This window comes from Eschrichtius robustus, chromosome X (assembly GCF_028021215.1).
Source record: "Eschrichtius robustus isolate mEscRob2 chromosome X, mEscRob2.pri, whole genome shotgun sequence".
Taxonomy (NCBI): domain Eukaryota; kingdom Metazoa; phylum Chordata; class Mammalia; order Artiodactyla; family Eschrichtiidae; genus Eschrichtius; species Eschrichtius robustus.
In genome coordinates, this window is record NC_090845.1 from 62844668 (window position 1) to 62861851 (window position 17184).

At 38.1% G+C, this 17184-nt stretch overlaps 1 protein-coding gene and 1 non-coding gene across 15 annotated transcripts in view; both read left to right on the top strand.

The window, feature by feature from the left end:
* Nucleotides 1-17184, top strand: part of TAF1 (TATA-box binding protein associated factor 1) — a 91358-nt gene that overhangs the window by 50642 nt on the left and 23532 nt on the right. Inside the window, exon 33 of one of the 14 annotated variants that reach the window (XM_068532834.1) lies at nt 4538-4605. The exons of 12 other annotated variants lie outside the window; for them this stretch is intronic. In XM_068532834.1, coding sequence (XP_068388935.1) covers nt 4538-4599 — 62 coding nt within the window. In that variant the 3' untranslated portion in view covers nt 4600-4605. Of the gene's footprint in view, nt 1-850; nt 974-4537; nt 4606-17184 lie in introns of those variants that run through there. One more of the 14 variants, XM_068532835.1, reaches the window with a different exon arrangement.
* LOC137757561 (U6 spliceosomal RNA) lies at nt 2144-2250 on the top strand. Its single transcript, XR_011072401.1, has one exon. It is a non-coding gene; the product is annotated as a U6 spliceosomal RNA (small nuclear RNA).

Genomic DNA, 17184 nt, shown 5'->3' on the forward strand with positions numbered 1-17184 from the left:
ATGTTCTCTGCCTCCAAATTGGTTATAGTTTAGTTGGGAAAACAGAAAAGAAAAATTACAGAACTTAAGTATTATGCTAGATGCATTCACAGAGTGCCAAAGGAAAACAGAAACAGGATATCTAAATCAGAGTGGGATTAGAGGAAGCTTTCTGGAAGAGAGTTTTCTTAAGCTGAGTTCTAAAGATCAATGGAGTTTGCTAACCAAAAAATGAGGAGAAAGCGTTCTAGGCAGGGAGAAGAGCAATATATGAAGGCACAGGGACCTGAAATTACATCTTGGGTTTAAGAAACAAGTTATTGGGGTTGCAGTTAAGTGTAACTGTTGATGAATGACTGGTTATATATAGAGAAGTAGACAGGTGTCAAATCATAAGAGGGCCTAGTGTATGCCGTGTGTCATACTTAAGAGCTTTTACATTATCCTAAATGGAAAAACGTTGAAAGAATTAGGCAGCAAAATGACAATCCCAAATAACTCCTGAAGCAAAACAGAAGAGGGAGCTAAGGGCATTTGAGAGAATTGCCTAGCATACTGAGGTCTCAGCTAAAAATCCACCTGATTGTATGACTTTTCTGCACAATATTCAGGAACCCAAGTAGTGTGGCTGTTAAGTTTGCCAGATAGAAGGGACAGAGAATTAGAAAGAGGAGGTGACGGAGGGGACAACCAGAAAGACAGATGAGGAAATGGGTATTCTGGGTATAGTGAATAGAATATCATGGAGGAATGAAAGAACAGGGCAAGTTCAAGGAACTGTACTTGACTAGAACCTATATATTTCATTAAGAGAAGTGGTAGGAGGGCTTCCCTGGTGGCGCAGTGGTTGCAAATCCGCCTGCCAATGCAGGGGACACGGGTTCGATCCCTGGTCCGGGAAGATCCCACATGCCGCGGAGCAACTAAGCCCGTGCGCCGCAACTACTGAGCCTGTGCTCTAGAGCCTGTGAGCCACAACTACTGAAGCCCACATGCCTAGAGCCCGTGCTCCGCAACAGGAGAAGCCACCGCAATGAGAAGCCCGCGCACCGCAACGAAGAGTAGCCCCCGCTCGCCGCAACTAGTGAAAAACCCGCGCGCAGCAGCGATGACCCAACACAGCCAAAAATAAATAAATAAAATAAATAAATTTTTTTTAAAAAAAAGAAGTTGTAGGAGATGAACCTTCCACTTTTGTTCCATCTGGGTTGCGTTAAAAGAATCTGCGTCGTCCCTTGTGCCCTTCTTATTGCTGATTGGAAAGTGGAAATGACTTCTGTCAGGTCATTTATTTCTCCATTATTGTCTCCTGAAAGCACCTAAAGCTAATCAGCCAAAATTCTGGTAATAGAAGTTGGCAGGCTCACAGGTGTCTAAAAATGAGTATAACAAGTAATAAGCAAGCAAGAGTGTTACAGAGAGGATGCTTGGCCTGGTAATGACTGCCTGAAGATAGAGGGCAGATGTATGAGGAGCTTATGTAAGGCAACAAGAAAAACCCAGAAGATGCTAATTGAAATGAGAAGAGGGCAGATGGACAAATCACAGAAGACAAAAATTAAATACCAAATGAAAATGAATATTCAGTTGTACCTAGTAATCAAAGAAATGCAAATTGAAACACACCATTTTTTTGCCTATTAGATGAGCTCAATTTCTCTCTTTTTTTTTCAATTTCTTTTTTAATGGAAGTATTCAAAATGCTAGTGAGACAGGTACTCTCACATATGCTGTTGGCAGTGTAACATTGTTAGACATTTTTAGAAAGCTCTTTGACAGCATTGAGACTCAAAAATAGTTAAGTGAACAGACTTTGTGGTCAGGTAGACTTGAATTTGAATATTGGCCCCACCACTTCATAGCACTGTGACTTTGGACAAGTAACTTAGACTCTGCTTTCTTTTCTGTAAAATGGGGAAAATAATAATACCCTCCTCAGAGGGCTATCGTGAGGATTAAATAAAATAATGCATGTAAGTGCTTAGCACGTGGTAGGATAATCTATCCTAATCAGAGATATAGACAAAGCTGTTCATGATAATGTCATTTATATTAATTAGAAATAACCTGAACGGTTAATGTAAAGGGAATGACTAGTTATTGTGCCACCTGTATGATGGATTGCTATGTAAAGATTGAAAGCTTATTTTAAAAACTAATGACAGTGCTCACTTTGGCAGCACATATACTAAAATTGGAACGATACAGTGAAGATTAGCATGGCCCGTGCGCAAGGATGACACGCAAATTCGTGAAGCGTTCCATATTTTTTTGTTGTAAAGCAGAAACTAACACACCATTGTAAAGCAATTACACTCCAATAAAGGTGTTAAAAAAAAAACAAACTAATGACAAAAGTGCTTAGAATGTTAAGTGAGAAAAGCAGAACACATAACTTTATGTCATCTCAGTTATGCTTTTAAGAAAAGATACATAGAAAAAAGACGTGCTGGTGATAAGTGATTATTTCTGAGATGTAAGGTTACGGTTGCCTTCATTTTCATCTTTTGTATGTTTTCCAAGTTTTCTACTGGTATGGAAGGCAGGAAACTCTTTCATGAGGAGGTGATTTTTGAGCTAAATTTTGAAGGATGATGATTATTGTAGCTAATTCTTTAGTGAGCACCTGCTGTGCCAAGCAAATAGTCAAGTGGAGAAGGGTGGGGAAGAAGTTCCAGGTAGAGAGTGCAAATGCTAAAAAGATGAGAGTGCCTTGGATAGGGCAGTGCAAATAGTTGAGTTTGGCTAGGGTGCAAAGTGGGAGCTAGTTTTGGTGTTAAGAGATTAGTTTTTAAAGTTAGATGGGGCCAAGTAATGAAAGGCCTAGTATGCCTTTAAAAGGACAGACCACCATAACAGGTATTTTAGTAAGATCATCCTGGAAGCTATCTGAAGAATAGATAGGAGGGGAAATGAAATATGGAGACCAGTAAAGAAACTATTGACAGCAGTCCAAGTTAAAAGTACTGAGAGCTTGAACTAAGTTAAGTAGCAATAAGAATGGAAAGATGGGGACAGATGGTAGAGATATTGAGGAAGTAGGATTGATACCTTCATAAATGGTTGGAAGTTGAGCGTATGGGTAAAGGACAGGGAGAATTCAAAATGATGCCAAGTACTCTTATGCTCTTGGTGAGAACATAAATCAGTACAAACTTTTTAGAGGACTATAAATGTGTATTCCCTTTGACTAAGCAAGTTCATCTCTCAAAGGAATACTCCACATAGGTTTGCAAAGGCATACGTACAAATGTACATATGTTTGTAATTGCAACATTGTTTGTAATTGCAAAAATATAGGAGCATTCTAAATATCCAACAATAGGAAATTGGTTAAATTATGGTACATCTATATGACAGAATACTGTTTAGCCATCAGAATGGTAGATTAGCTAACAAATAAAGCTGTACCTTACATATGCTGATATCAAAATATATCCAAGATATGTACTGTTGAAAACTAGATCACTCAACAGTATTTACAGAAGGAGTTGCAAATTCAGATCCTATGGAGGCCAGACAGGTAACATAAATGAGTAAAACAGGCTCAGTAGGAATGGATGAACTGGAGAGCACATCCCCCATCTAAAGGGCTCAGTCACTATTTTGTTCAATTGTTGTCACAGAGTAGAATTACTAAAGGGAGAGGTGGAGGATAATCTTCACTTTATACTTTTTTGTACTTAGGTGTTTGAATTTTTTTAATTGAGCATGAAATACTTTTGTAATTAAAAATAAAGAAATTTCCGTTTTTTGGAAGGATGGATAAGTCAGATGACATTCAGAATTCTGACTTGGGCAAACTGGTGGTGCCATTGACTAATACAGTTGTCCCTCGATATCTGCAGGGGATTGGTTCCGTGACTCCCATGGATACCAAAATCTACAGTTGCTCAAGTCACTTATATAAAATGGCATAGTATTTGCATATAACCTACATACATCCTCCCATATACTTTAAATCATCTCTAGATTACCTACAATACCCAATACAATGTAAATGCTGTGTAAGTAGTTATAAATACAATGTAAATAGTTGCCAGTGTGCAGAAAAATCAAGTTTTGCTCTTTGGAACTTTCTGGAATTTTGTTTGCAAATATTTTCAATCTACAGTTGGTTGATTTCCGTGGTTGCAGAACCTGTGGATACAGAGGGCTGACTGTAATAGGAAATACAGGAGGAGTGGTTTTGGAGAAAAGTGGTAGAGTTCAATTTGGGCTATCTTGTATTGAGATAGGACATCCAAGTGAAGACTTTCAGTAGGTAGTTAGCTATATAGAGGTCCAAAGCTCAGAAGAGAAGTCTGTACTATTTGTACATATGGATATTTTTTTCAAATCATCAGCATATAAAAATATAAGTGCATGAGCTCAAATAGGGAGTAGGGTACATTCCTTGAACCCCCTGATGCTGTAGGTGAAATATGGTTGTATGTTTTTCAGACCATAGCTTTATCATATTACCAAAGTTGTATGTGACCCAAAAAAGTTAAGAACCACTGTTAAGAGAGAATGTAGGATGAGAATATACTCAACAAATACCAAATCAACATTTAAGGGATCAGGTGGAGAATACTGAGGAGTGACCGGAGTGAAAGAAGGAAAACCAGAAGAGAGTAATGTCCTGGAAACCAAGAGAAGAGGAAAATGGCCAACAGGTCAAGTGCTACGGAGAAGACCAAAGAGAACGGTCATTAGAAGAGCTATTTCAGTGCAGTGGTAGAATCAAAAGCCAGACTACAGAAGATATAGATGAGTGAGAATTAAGTGGAGACTGAAATTTGCCCGTGAAGGGAAGATGGAAGACTGTAATCAATGTTTTGGAGGGGACGAAGGCATTTGGACAGAGGGGACGTTTGTATAGGTGAAAGAGAAGAAAATTAAGAATATAAGATAGGATCCCTATGAGAATGGGAATATAAACATTGAGAAAGTTTCTGCCCAGTAGCCTCTCATTTTCTCTGCAAAGTAGCAAACGGGGTCTTTTGCTAAGAGTGGGTGAGGTGGTGGGAGACAGAATTTGAAGAGAAATGTAGATAAGGGTTTGAATTATCTGTTGTAGGAAATTTGAAAAGGAGCTGACTTAGAGACATTTCAGAAATATTGAGCAGCCTTTGAGGGTCCAGCTGAAGTTGGAGATCATTCATTTTTATAACAGCATCAATTGGCACAGTTGGGTAACTTGTCAGTGCTCATCAAACCACGTGAGGAAACAAGGCAGATGGTAGAATTGATTCAGGATTGGGATTTTGTTTCTGGATGTGTCACAGAGATCGGGAATTGACAGTGTTAGCAAGAAAAAAAAAGTTGATGGTTGAGCTTCTCAAACTTTGTCACCAAAGGTCCCTTTATAGCAGAGGATTATGACTACGTAGCCTCTAGTTTAGGGGGACTATCCCAAAGCAGCTCTACAAAAGCTTGAAATTTTTGTGGCAATTCATGTTTTATCTTTTAAATTTATACTGATTTTGTATTAGGCGAAATCTCTTTGTACTTTAACATGTTTCAAATTTCTTACCAAATTATTTTATATCCTCCCCCTCCCCCACCCCCACTCTCACCTCCATCTTCAAGTAAAACTGCTGATGAAGAAAGATAAATGACAGTGATCCTATAGCTTTCTTCAGTATACTGCTACACATTGCCTTAGTTTTTGAACTAAAGCCAGGAGAGGCTTGATAGAGACAGGAGTTAATGGGGATGCAAGTTTCCTTGAGATCAGAGAGAGAGAATGAAAAAACTGGACAGATACAAGGCTGTGATAAGGAAGTGTAGTATGTTGGCATTGAAACTTTCAGAGGTGAAGCAGTTTTTAGTAAAGACAACATTCTGGATATAGTCGTGGATATGTTTGGCTGGAGTGGAGATGCGAACCATTGGCATGAAGATTTGCAAGGATTTTGGATGGGTGGTACATGTGAACGTTAGAGTAACCCACCATGATGGGGAGGGATTTGGAGCCAAGAAGATTGTGCCAGGTGTGCAAGTCCTTGGTGAATGTGAGTAGGTTAATGATGGTGAGTAAAGGTGAAGAGCAAAGATCTCAGACTCAAGTGGCCTATAGGGGCCACGCAAGTAATGTAAATGAGTGAGGTGGGCCAGGTGTGGATTGTGGTAAACTGGAAGAGTACATATTCCATCTAAAGAGGCTTGTACTTTACTACATCTGATTGTTTTCCTAAGGAGATGAGTATCCAGTGTCACTAGGTATCTTAATTTTTCAGGAGAAGCTGAAAATCTGGATTTGTGTGTGTTAGACATTTCCCAATTTTTTCATATTTGCAAATAGTTAAAAAAAATTTTTTTAACTGTGCAAGCCAAATAAAAACATCTATCTGCAGGCCAAATCTGGCTCCAAGGCAGCTGGTTTTCAACCTCTGGCATAGTAGAGAACCAGCCTCAAAGTAGGAGGGATTTTTTTCTTTTCCCCAAGGGGAAGTAAATAATAATTTGGTAGCAGCAGTGGACAGCCTGGAAGGCTGTCTTCCCTGCATCCTTAACCAGTGGGTGAGAGTGTAAGAAACCTCTGAATAGGGCTGTAAGGGTAAGTGGTGTCATGAGATAAGAAATGTCACATTTTTTATACTAAAAGGACACCCATCATGGAGTTGAAGGCACATATGAGATGTTTCCTACCATCAGGTACTATACACAAAATAATACTTTTGTTTAAAACTGTGTTGGTTTGGCCAGATACGAACCTGCCTGTTTCTAATTAACAGTAACAAAGTCCATGTGGAATCTATTCCCTGCTTTAAAATTTTTATTTCAAAAAATTTTACTAACCAAAATTAGTAGAATGGTATCTCTAGTTAACATTATTTTGACTCTTTCCATTCAGATCTTTCACACATAATATCACACTGCATAGTGGCGTATTTCCATAGCATTTTATATACCTTCATTGACATATCCCGTATTATCATGTATATGACACATGAGCTATATTGTACATAGCTAGAATGCTTAACACTAAGGTTATCATCGGGCAACAAGTGGAAGATAAGTAATACTCCAGATGAAACTGCACCTGGAAGTATGCAGTACACATTGGAGGACACAGTCTTGTACTTGAGGTGGTGGTGATGGACTGCACACTGATATCGGAGTTTAGGCCTTTAGGCCTTCCAGATACCACATAGGTACTGAATCAATCTCAGAGCCTCTGTTCATGTTCAAATTACATTTGAAGGAACGTTAATAATCAAGGAAACCCAAAACTTGGGATTGGAACTGTTTGCAGTAGTCTTAAAAGGCACACAACATTCCATGTCAGTGAGAGAGTCATACAGATAAAGAAATCCTATCTGAAAAACACAGCCCACATTTTTTACTGGTCTTAACAAAGCCACAAAGTCTTAAGTAGTTGGCAGAGGCCTTAATACTTAACGTTTGATTTAAATTTAAGGTAAACTGCATAGTCTGTACCAATAGATTATGCCGAGCTATTCATGACGAAATCCCTTTTCCCAAAGAATTTCCTAGCAAGTTCCTCCTCCGGTGTTCTTCAAACCAAAAAGTCAACTCCAAGAAGAAGCCATCTTACCTGCAATAAGTAGATGATATATCATAAAATCTGAGCGCCTGACGTTTTAGAATGCTCAATAGGACCCTACAATCTAGATTAGATAAAAAATAAATTTACCCAAAAAATCTCTAGGGTAGTTTTTTCCTACACTTTTGTTTGAGTAATTCCCAACCCTGTGTGAGCTCTAATAGTTGTTCTGCTTATAGGACTCTTTCCGGACATGTGCAGCTTAGTATTCAGCTGAAGACTCAAGAGAGCCTTTCTGAAGATCTTAGGTTATTTTTCTGTGGAGTTCTCTTCTCTCCAGATCTGTCCTGCAATTTACAGCTGTTTTAGCCTCCTCAGACTCCACTATCTGGCTCTATGGCTTAGCAAGACTGCTGTGCTTTTCTTGGGTTTGGCAGAAAGTCAAGGACAACTGTAGGGCTCACTTCCTTTATTTCCTTTCTCCCAAGAATCACAGTCCTATACTTCCTGGTTGGAAACAGTTGTTTCATATGTTTTTTCCAGTTTTCCGGTTACAGTGGGAAGACTAGTCCAATAGCAGTTACTCTATCATGCCCAGAGGTCTTTCAGGTTTATGGTATTTTCTGACATACAGAAACTTCATTTTTATGTAGTTACATTTATCAGTCTTTGCCTTTATAATTTCTATCTTTGGTATAATTGTTTAAGAGACCTTCCCTACCCCCAAGATATCCAACTGTTTTTTTTTCTAATACATATAACATTTTAAACGTTTGAATGTTTATTGATTTTTATAAATAGAATCTAAGGTATAAGGTAAATATCTAACTTATTTTCTCTTCCAAAGGATCAGCCAGTGTCCAAGTTGTATTTATGGAATAGACTATCCTTTTCTACATTAGTACAAAATACCACCTTTATCATATACTGAATTCTTATATATATTCTTGAACCTATTTTGGAGCTTTCTATTTTGTTTTATGTGTTTGTTTATCCAGTCTGCACTGTTACCACCAGATAGTATCACTGTGATCATCATTCAGACTTTATAATTTTAAATTCCTCTGCTAGACTATCTTCACCCAAGTATCCTAAATACACTCTAGGATCATTTTTGTTAGATTCTATCTTGTCCATAAATAGATAGGTAGGTAGGTAGATAATATTGACATTTTTCTAATTTGTGGATTAATTTGAAGAGAGTGTATATCTTTATAATAATACATTTCTTCATCTAGGAGCTCATGTTTCTTCATTTGTTCACATTTTCTTTTACCTCCCGCAACAAAAACTTCTAGGTTTTTTGTATAATTTCTAGGCATCTTTTGTTTATTTCTATATGTTTTATAGTTTTTGTTGCTATTGAGCATCTACTTTTTTCTTGTTGAGTTTTTCCCTAGTTAATTAATTAATTTATAAATTTATTTTAATTTTGGCTGCATTGGGTCTTCGTTGCTGCACGTGGGCTTTCTCTAGTTTCAGCGAGCAGGGGCTACTCTTCGTTGCGGTGCGCGGACTTCTCATTGCAGTGGCTTCTCTTGTTGCAGAGCATGGGCTCTAGGCACGTGGGCTTCAGTAGTTGCGGTGCGTGGGCTCAGTAGTCGTGGCGCACGAGCTTAGTTGCTCCATGGCATGTGGGATCTTCGCGGACCAGGGATCGAACCCGTTTCCCCTGCATTGGCAGGAGGATTCTTAACCACTGCGCCACCAGGGAAGTCCCTATTCCTAGTTAATTTAAAAGTTTTGCTACTGTTGTACATGTGCTCCCCGCCCCCAAAGTGATTATTAAATCTAAAGGTTTCAATCAGTTTGAAGAATAGTATTGTTCATAGGTTAATATAATGCTTAAAGTATTTCTGTATACTAGTTTCTAAGTCTGTCCTTGAGACTACTCTGTAAGTTTGGCCATTAATAAATATTAAGGTTCTTTGTTTTTTTCTGTCAATGACTCTCCTTAGATTGGGGCCAAGATATAAGTATTCCTACATACAGGTTAAGTCTCTCACGTCACTGAAGAGAATAAAATCTCTTTTGATCATAAAAATGGTAAAATCTACACAACATAACAATTTACCTTTTTTAACCATTTTTAAGTTTACAATTCAGTGGCATTAAGTACACTCACAGTGTTGTGCAACCATCACCACTATCAATTTCCAGAACCTTTTCATCATCCCAGACAGAAACTCAGTACTCATTAAACAGTCACCACATTCTCCCATTCCCCCAGTTCTTGGTAACCTCTATTCTACTTGCTGTCTGTGAATTTGCCTCTTCTAGGTACCTCATATGAATGGAATCATACAGTACATAGAATATTTGTCCTTTTGTGTCTGGCTTGTATTTCACTTTGCATAATGTTTCCAAGGTTCAACCATCCATGTTGTGGCATGGATGAGGATTTCTTTCTTTTTCTTTTCTTTTCTTTTTTCTTTTAAACGAATATGTAACGTCTCTCTCCTATTCTTTACCTGCCATTCATGCCTCACTTAGCTTTAATCTGGTTCTACCCTGCCCGGCATACCAAGTGAACAGTATTACATAATTGCCTGGTATAGTGGGCACTTTTCAAGTCCTTATCTTAACCTCACCCCAGTATTTGACATTACTGACCATTTCTTCCTTGAAACTGTAGTATGATTGGCTTCATAACAACTTTCAGCTCTTACTTGCCTCCTACCTCTTTGACCATTCCTTTTCAATCTCCTTTACTGAATGTTTTTCTGCCTGTTCCTACAACTTTAATTACTACCTCTTCCCTGATGACTCTCAACTCTATTCTGGGGAAAGATCTATATATATCCCAACCACTTGCTGAACATTTCCTGTTGGATGTCCCAGTGGAACTTGAAACATGCTTCAAACTGAGTGTTCTTCCAACCTTTCTCTATTCCAGTTTTCTCCCTCTGTCCTTTACTTGACTCACTCCTTTACTGTTTCCAATCTGGGTTGAATGAGGTACTAGCATCACTGAGTAGCTACATCTGGAAACCTCAGAGTTACTTTTGATTCTTTCCCTTGAATAAATCCCCAACTTCCAGCATATCACTAAAACCCTCATTATATTTTGCCTAAATTATTACAATAAGTAGTCACCTGGCCAGTGTCCCAGCCTTTAGACTTATCTCTTTCTAACCTATCATTCACATTCCTGTCAGATAGACCTCTTTAATAATTCATACTTACAAAAAGGTCAAACAATACAGAAATAGATAGAATTAAATATTAAAGCTTCTTCCGGAGACACTGCTTTGGGAAAGATCCCCAGTGTTCTCCTTACTTGCTGCAAGTGGTAAATCCATCCTTCTCCTGGGGAAAAAAAAAACAAACAAACACTTGTTCCTGCCCTCCCGCTCCTATCTCCCATAGTTTTATTCCCTAGAGGTAACAGTTTGGCGTATATCCGTCTATACTTTTTTCTGTACTTATACAAAACATGTTAAGTAATTACACATAAATAGTTTTTAACTTTTGGGGTTTTTTTTTTTTTACAAAAATTGTCATTTTTATAGATAATTATTCTGTAAGTTGCTCTCTTTGCTCATGAATATATCCTGATCCTCTTTTTTAAGCTTCCATTTTGAAATAATTTTAGACTCAAGAAATTACAAAAATAGTGTAGAGTCCTATATACCCTTCACCCACCTTCCTCCAATGGTGACATCTTACATAGCTGTGGTTCAATATCAAAATCAGGAAATTGATATTGATGCATTACCATTAACTAGATTACAGACCTTATTCAATTTGCACCTTTAAAAAAATCTATATTCATTTGTGCGTGTGTATAGTTTTATGCAGTTTTATGCCATCACACCACCACCACCACCATCAAGGTTTAGAACTGGTCTGTCATCACAAAAGAACTCCCTGACGCTACCCCTTTGCCTCCATGTCCCTCCACGTGCACCCACCGTTCTCCTTGTTCCCTGGCAACCTCTTTGCTCTTCTCCATCTCTATAGTTTTGAAACTTGAGCATGTTATATAAAGAATAATATAATATTTTTGAGATTGATTTTTTTCACTAAATATAATTCTCTTGAGATCCATCCAAATTATTGTGTGTGTCAGTAGTTAATTTTTTAAATTGTTGAGTAGTGTTCCATCTCACTAGAGTTTGTTCAACCATTCAATCATTGAAAGACATTCAGTTTTCCAGTATTTTGCTATTATGAATAAAGCTGCTGTGAACATTAGTGTACAGGATTTTGTGTGAATATAAATTTTCATTTCTCTGGGATAAATGCTTAAGAATATGATGGTAGATGTATGTGTGGTTTTGTGAGAAACTGCTGTACTCTTCCAGAGTGCCCATACCACTTTGCATTCCCACCAACAATGTATGAATCATCGTTTCTCTGCAGTATTCATTCATCTATCTCATTGTGTTTTTACTTTGCATTCCCCTCATGGCTGTTGATGTTAAACATCTTTTCATGTGATTATTTGCCATCCATATATTTTCTTTGGTGAAGTGTCTGTTCATTTCTTTGCCCTGGTTTTAATTGCGTTGTTTTCTTATGATTAATGAGTTTTGAGGGTTCTTTATAGGTACGCCCTTTATTAGATATATGATTAGATATATGATTTTTTTTTTTTTGGCTGCGTTGGGTCTGCATTGCTTCTCGTGGGCTTTCTCTAGTTGCGGCGAGCGGGGGCTACTCTTTCATTACGGTGCGCGGGCTTCTCATTGCAGTGGCTTCTCTTGTTGGTGGAGCACAGGCTCTAGGCTCACGGGCTTCAGCAGTTGCAGCACGCAGGCTTCAGTAGCTGTGGCACGCAGGCTCAGTAGTTGTGGCTCACGAGCTCTAGAGCACAGGCTTAGTTGCTTTGCGGCATGTGGGGTCTTCCCAGACTAGGGCTCGAACCCGTGTCCCCTGCATTGGCAGGTGGATTCTTAACCACTGCACCACCAGGGAAGTCCCTAGATATATGATTTACAAAGATTTTTTTCTAGCCTGTGTCTTTTCTTTTCAGTCTTTTGACAGTAACTTTGGAAGAGCATAAATGTTTAATTTTGATGAAATCCAATTTATCAATTTTTTCTTTTTGGACTGTGCTTCCGGTATGTCTCTAAGAAGTCTTTGCTTAACCCAAGGTCACAAAGGTTTTCTCTTATTGTTGTACATTTAAATCCATGATCCATTTTTTAAAAAAATAATTAATTTATTTATTTTTGGCTGCGTTGGGTCTTCATTGCTACATGCGGGCTTTCTCTAGTTGTGGCGAGCGGGGGCTACTCTTTGTTGCGGTGCGCAGGCTTCTCATTGCGGTGGCTTCTCTTGTTGCAGAGCACAGGCTCTAGGCACGCGGGCTTCAGTAGTTGTGGCGCGTGGGCTCAGTAGTTGTGGCTCACGGGCTCTAGAGCGCAGGCTCAGTAGTTGTGGCACATGGGCTTAGTTGCTCCACGGCATGTGGGAACTTCCCGGACCAGGGCTTGAACCCGTGTCCCCTGCATTGGCAGGCAGATTCTTAACCACTGCTCCACCAGGGAAGCCCCATGACCCATTTTGAATTTATTTTTATATATGGCATGAGATTTAGGTTGAGGTTCATTTTCTTTTTGCCTGTGGATGTCCAATTGTTCCATTATTGTTTGTTGAGAAGACTGTTCTTACTCCAGTGAGTTGCTGTGAGCACCTTTGTAAAAAATCAGTTAAATGTGTGGGTCTGTTTCTGGGTTTACTTTGTTCCGCTGACCTATGTATCTGTCCCTCTGCACATTGCCGTGATTACTGTAGCTGTGTAGTAAGTCTTATTATCAGGTAGAGTGATTCCTTTCACTTTATTCTTTTTCTAAATTGTTTTCTTATTCTTTTGCCTTTCCACGTAAATGTTAGAAGAATCTTGTCTATATCTACAAAAAAGTCTTGCTGGGATTTTGATAGGAATTGAGTTAAACCTATAGATCAATTAGGGGAGAATTGACATCTTTACTGATCCTGTCTTATTGTTAGTACATAGAGATCTCTATCATTCTTTTTAATACATTCCATAGCATAAATATATATATATATATATCATAATTGATATCCTTGCACATTTGTAGGAATATTTTTGTAGGAAATTTCGATAGATGTTCTAAAATTGTGTTCCAAAAGGGCCATACCTGTTTATAATAAAAATAACAGTGAAGGAGAATGCCTGTTTCCCTACAGCCTGTCCAACACTGGAGATTATCAGTGTTTTAAAATCTTTGCCAAATTATTTCTGTAAAATTCAGGTATATAACTTAAACTAAAATTTTCCATCATAAAAAAGTTACATGTGCATTAAAAAAAAGCAAACCATATAGAATTGTATATAGTGAAAAGGAAAAATCTCCCTGTCCTTCTCCTTTACCCATCCCATTCTCCAGAGTAGTGTTAGTTTTGGTGTGAAGCATTCTGGGCCTTTTTCTGTACACACCATATACTTTTTCTTTTTTTGACAAATGAAAGCATATATTCTGTTCTACAATTTTCGTTTTTCAGTTGACATTATATTACGGACAATTTTTCATTCATCTAAGTATGTGATCTTGTTTAAGTAAAATCTGTTCATATGTGACTCAAAAAGGCAAAAGAGTGAACTGAATATCATTTTGAATGTTTCTGGAAAAAAAATCTAAATTGGATTTCTACTTTGCTTTTAAAAATACTGTGGCTGCTTGCTATGGAGTACAGTATGGAGGTTCCTTAAAAAAAAACTAAAAATAGAGTTACCATATGATCCAGCAATTCCACTCCTGGGCATTTATCTGGAAAAGATGAAAACTCTAATTCAAAAAGATACCTGCAAGGGGACTTCTCTGGTGGTCCAGTGGTTAAGACTCCACGCTTCCACTGCAGGGAGCATGAGTTCAATCCCTTGTCGGGGAACTAGGGTCCCATATGCTGCACGGCACAGCGAGAAAAAAAAAAAAGATACATGCACCCCAATGTTTATAGCAGCACTATTTACAATAGCCAAGACATGGAAGCAATGTCCATCAACAGATGAATGGGTAAAGAAGATGTAATATATATATACACACATACATACACACAATTGAATATTACTCAGCCTTAAAAAAGAATGAAGTAATGCCATTTGTAGCAACATGGGATGGACCTGGAGATTATCATACTAAATGTAGTAAGTCAGACAGAGAAAGACAAATATCGTATGATATCACTTATATGTGGAATCTAAAAAAATGATACAAAAGAACTTATTTACAAAACAGAAATAGACTCACAGACATAGAAAACAAATTTACAATTACCAAAGGGGGAAGGTGGGGGGAGGGATAAATTAGGAGTTTGGGATTAACAGATGCACACTACTGTATATAAAATAGATAATCAACAAGGACCTACTGTATAGTACAGGGAACTATATTCAATATCTTGTAATAATCTATAATGAATTATATAAAAGAATCTGAAAAGAATAGATATATATAGATGTATAATGGAATCACTTTGCTGTACACCTGAAACTATCGCAACATTGTAAATCAATTGTACTTCAATTTTAAAAAAATACTGTGGCTGCTACTATGTATAAAAAGGGTACAATGATATATTGTATGGCACAGGGAATACAGCCAATACTTTATAATTAAATGGAGTATAATCGATAAAAATTTTGAATTACTATGTTATACACCTGAAACTAATATATAAATCAACTATACCTCAATAAAATGTGTGTGTGTGTGTGTGTGTATGTATATATAAATAAATACTGTGGCTGAAGTAGAGGGAGATTGCCCAGTGATAATTGTCTTTTGACATTTCATTTCTGTGAGAATACTTGTTTGTTGTTCAAGAATTCATTATCTGCTTAAGTTTGATAAGGAATAGACATAAGATGTCCATAAGTTACTAGCCCTCTTCTCTTATGTACTGTATTGAGCTAGTGAATAGTGATATAGCAATCTGTTACAAGGCATCATCTCACTGAAAGTCCTGTACTTATGGTGAGCGAGATACTATAATATGCTAGAAAACAAATATGCACCAGAAAGTGTTAAGGCTACAACAAAGCCCACATTTCCAAAAACAGCATTTGGGAAAATAAAAATTATTATTTATTAAAAGAAAAAGGAGAGGGCTTCCCTGGTGGCGCAGTGGTTGAGAATCTGCCTGCCAATGCAGGGCAGACGGGTTCGAGCCCTGGTCTGGGAAGATCCCACGTGCCATGGAGCAACTGGGCCCATGAGCCACAATTACTGAGCCTGCGCGTCTGGAGCCTGTGCTCCGCAACAAGAGAGGCCGCGATAGTGAGAGGCCTGCGCACCGCGATGAAGAGTGGCCCCCGCTTGCCACAACTAGAGAAAGCCCTCGCACAGAAACGAAGACCCAACACAGCCATAAAATAAATAAATAAATAAATTTTTTTAAAAAAAGAATAAACTGTGATAACAAAAAAAGCACTTTAAAAAAAAAAAAGAAAGAAAAAGGAGATATAGAAAAATAGGCTTTCTGTCAGCCTAGGAGTTTCTGTAATGTATTGTCAAGGCAGTGTATTTTTTCTGGTGCCAGGAGAAACAAAACAAAACCTTATTACCGGGCTTCCCTGTGGCGCATTGGTTGAGAATCTGCCCGCCAATGCAGGGGACACAGGTTCGAGCCCTTGTCTGGGAAGATCCCGCATGCTGCGGAGCAACTGGGCCCGTGAGCCACAACTGCTGAGCCTGCGCGTCTGGGGCCTGTGCTCTGCAGCAAGAGAGGCCGTGATAGTGAGAGGCCCGCGCACCGCGATGAAGAGTGGCCCCCACTCGCCACAACTAGAAGAAAGCCCGCACACAGAAACGAAGACCCAACACAGCCATAAATAAATAAATAAATAAAAATTAAAAAAAAAAAAACCTTATTACCGTGAAGGATATAAATCAATATTAACTTCCCCGTGTTTATTCTATATAAGCTATTACAGTTGGCATCATGTAGAGGTAGGTGAAGAGTATAGAAAGAAAAATGGGCACAGAAAGAAAAATGGCCTAAATCTAATAAGTGATTGCTGTAAGCTCCATGGAGGCAGGAACCATGTCTGTCTCATATCCCCAGTGTGTAGGATAATGCTTGGCACATAGTAAACACTCAGTAAATATCTGTTGAATGAACTAACGGCCAAAGAAAGAGGTGCAGTACCAAGAAAAAGTGGAGAGTGGTGCTGTAGAAGCTTGGGCTTAGAGAATTTCAAGGAAAAGTGAACGTCAATTGCGTATGTAACATAGCACTTCTAGGGTTGAGTCTGAAAAATGTTGAGTGGATTTGGCAGTTAGCATATCACTGTTGACCTGATGAAAACAGTTTCAAAGAAGTGTTCTTTAACACTGCCTCATTCTCTGACACAGTTGCTACTTTCTCTACGATCCCTTAGTGCTTGGTATGTTATTGAAATTATGAGTTTGTGTATATTTATCTTCCATGAAGCCTTGAAAGGGCATCAAGCACAAGGACTTATCTCTTGTTTTTTGTTTGTTTTGTTCTGTTTTTTATCTTTGTATCTTTGTATCATCAGAGCCTAGCACTATACCTGGCTTACAGTAAGTACTTAAAAATGAAGAGTTAGGCTGTTATAAATTTTATTCTTCAAGAAAAGGTGTTTTGAATTGTCTATATTGTTATTTTTCTAATTGTTGTAGAAATATGAGATGAGTGTGTTTAGCTAAGGCTATGTATGTATTTTTTAAGTTGCTAAATGGAATGGTCCATTTGGGGGAAAAAAGTATTTTAAC